General features: G+C 62.5%; 1 protein-coding gene across 1 annotated transcript; it reads right to left on the bottom strand.

The window, feature by feature from the left end:
• Positions 1-6: 6 nt before the first annotated feature.
• On the bottom strand, positions 7-1,613 carry LOC113206421 (uncharacterized; the record flags this gene model as incomplete). The annotated part of the gene is given in 4 exon segments (XM_052277034.1): positions 7-914; positions 989-1,122; positions 1,198-1,333; positions 1,416-1,613. Coding segments are annotated over 4 exon segments (603 nt in total). The 3' UTR covers positions 7-602.
• Positions 1,614-2,956: the final 1,343 nt, after the last annotated feature.

Here is a 2,956-nt window from a genome sequence, read left to right as displayed (position 1 = left end):
TCTGACGAATATATACATACATCAACCATTAAGACCACATGCAAGTGGGGCACTTTACCAGAGCGTACGAAATTATATGTTCATTTAATGTACAATTTTGAAGACTACTTAAAACCTGGTAGCTGGTAGAGTACCATATGAGTCACAGGAGCTCGCACTTTAGTTCATTTGTCACTCAGCCACCTGTAACGCTTTTTCAGATGCTCTCTGCAGAATAAGCTACCCAACTCAAGTGGGAGCAGAGCTGGGTTAGTGAGAAATGGCAAATGAATCGACATTGCGTCCATTGCTCTCCGCACCACTTTCCACACCCGTCCCCGCATGTTTTAGTCCAGAGACTAGAGGAAAATTTTCGCCTAGGCGAGGGGGACGTGCGGGGCGGGGACAGGTGGAGAAGAGAAGTGGTGGGGAGAGCTCACTTTCGGACCGAATACGTCGGCGAAACGACATCGAACCAAGGTCAACTTGTGGACTCGAAGCCGAAACGATATAGTTTAGGTATGAATTTCTCACCGAGGGCCGCCAGAGTGGAGGAGGGACATGGGTTTGTATTTAAGTACTGAATGTCTGTAGAACCGTGGACGCACACGCAAATGGAGCGTCTAGTCGAGAAACCGCAGAAGCCCGAGGGCGAGGGTAGCCCCCAGGACGGCGACGAAGGGGGTGGCCGCGGGGTGGCCGGCGCCGCTGTACTGGGCGAGCCGCTGGTTGCCCGGGGGCCGCAGGTCCCGCAGCATGGCCGTGAAGGACGCGCTCTCGTACTGGAGGCCGCCGATCGTCGACGAGCACCTCAGCTCGGCATTCCTGTCCTTGTTGAAGACTGCGGCCGCGACGGGAAGACGCAGGACGGCCCAGGTCGGTGACGGCGCCACTGACGGTGACCCTGGCGCGGTCTGCACGTGCTGGTGGTCGACCTGGGGGGCACGGCGATCAAGGTGAAAAAAGGACTTACTGGTTGAGGTGGGTTGCCGTCCATCGGCAGACTTACCTCTGCCCCGTTGAGGAACCAGCGCAAGGTGGCTCTTGGGACCGCGGCGCCCACCGTGCAGTTGGCGGTGATGGTCTGCCCCGGGGCGTACGCCTCCTCCAGGCCGGAGATGTGGGGTCCCTTTTTGGGCAGGACTGTCAAAACAGAAAAATAATCGAATCGTTTGCAAGTCCATAAAGGCGACCGCTTTTATTATTTTTGCGACTTACTTGCGACGCTGAGGCGGGCGTTGGCCTGGGCCGTCAGGAAGGTGGGCGCGTCAACGCTCACCTCGCACGTGTACTCGCCGGCCGTCGCCAGCGTCACGCCTGTGAGCCGCAGGCTGGTGTCATTGCTGTGCGCCACCTGCAGCACAAGAGCGACAGGTTGGCACCGACTGAACCTCAGACCGAACGGCCCAATCGAGCACCTGAGGCTGTGAACTCACGTCAACATGCACGCCGTCCATGGGGAAGGTGCGGATGTTGGGCGACTCGTCCTTGAGGTAGCGGTAGAACTCCTGCTTGGCGCGGTACCACTTGACCGAGTAGATGGGCTGGCCCTCCGCGTCGTACCGGCAGGTCAGCACGGCGGGCTGGTGCTGCGGCACCCAGGCCGGCACCGTGAGCTCGCGGATCAGCAGCCCGCTGCAGCCTGGTACAGGGGATGGAGGCACGGATTAACGACACGATAGAAAGGTTACTTGGAGCACGGCGGCAGGTCGCGGCCCGGGATGTTGGGCTTGCCCCCACGACGACCCCTGCGGACGAAGGGTCGGTGGCCGCAGGCCGCGCCCCACCCCGCCCCATGTAGGCACCAACACACCCAGCAGGCGCTCTCTCCCCCCAAGCCCAGCAGCAGTTCTTCGCTGCCCCGCCAATTTCCGGTGCACTAAAACGTGTGCGTCGGTGCCGCCCCCGCCCCGCCTCCGCCCCGTCTCCGCCCCCACCGACCGTGGGGGTGGCCGACGATTCCCCGGGTGGTCGTCATGAGGGGCGATGCCGGCGATGCGGTAGCGCGACGGAGGCAGGGGCGGGCGCTCCTGAAGGGGTTCGGTTATTTTGTTCGTCTTCCCTCGGACGACGCTGACTCTGGGATATTCTCAGCTCAGCAGAGTGGCTTCGTCTCGTGCATGGCTCCGGAGCTGTGTTCCTCTCCAGGGCCTCCAGTGTCTCCTGGGGGGAGGGGGGGGGCAGCAGCCAAAGAGTGCGAAGGATAGGCGAATGGCGCTCCCGACGCCCATATTTTTTGAGAGACCCGCCTGGCCCCGGCGGGGCGGGCGGTGGCTGCGGGGCCCGCGGGGGGCGTGTCGGCAAGACCAGCCTGGCAAGGCGCGGGGTCATTGGCAAAGTTAAGACCCGCCTTGGGTGAGGGATTCGGACGGGATCAGCACAGCAGCAGCGCTCTTCGCGGAGTCGGCGTTGGAAAAGTGCGTCATGTACGACGCGGCAAAATGAGCGAGAGAGGGAGAGCAGCAAAGCCCGCGTCGCGAGTGATGCGGAGGCCCGGGGGGGGGGAAGGGCAGCAGGCAGAGCCTTTGGGTCCAGCAATCACCACGACTCGGACCGATCCGACAACTCAGGCGTTGCTGGTCTCGGTCCTCGGTCTTTTGGCCCCATTTGATTTGCAAGGGTGAAAAGGAACAGTGCGAGGAGGGGGGAGAGGGACCATTTCTCTCTTTCTGTCCCTCCCGCTGCCTCGGCCCTTCTGCCCAGACCTTCCCTCCGGTCACTTCCTTCCGGCCTCGTCAGCGCGACCCTGGCGGAACGTGACCGGCCGGGGCACAGGGCCTCGGCCGGCCGGGGGATGAGGACCTGCAGAGGCCGCGCGCGGGTCGGGCGGGCAGAACTCGCGTGTCTCGCCGTGCCGTGCCCGGAGGGCGTGTTCCAATAAGTTAAGCGGCCACACCTACACCACGCGCAACCCCCCCCCCTCTCTCTCTCTCTCTCTCTCTCTCACGGCCCCCTCTGATATCCCCCCCATTCTCGT

This window comes from Frankliniella occidentalis, unplaced genomic scaffold (genome assembly GCF_000697945.3).
Source record: "Frankliniella occidentalis isolate FOCC.00 unplaced genomic scaffold, Focc_3.1 Scaffold5513, whole genome shotgun sequence".
Taxonomy (NCBI): Eukaryota; Metazoa; Arthropoda; class Insecta; order Thysanoptera; family Thripidae; genus Frankliniella; species Frankliniella occidentalis.
The sequence above is the reverse complement of the archived record's forward strand: the minus strand, read 5'-3'. Positions and strand labels throughout refer to the sequence as shown.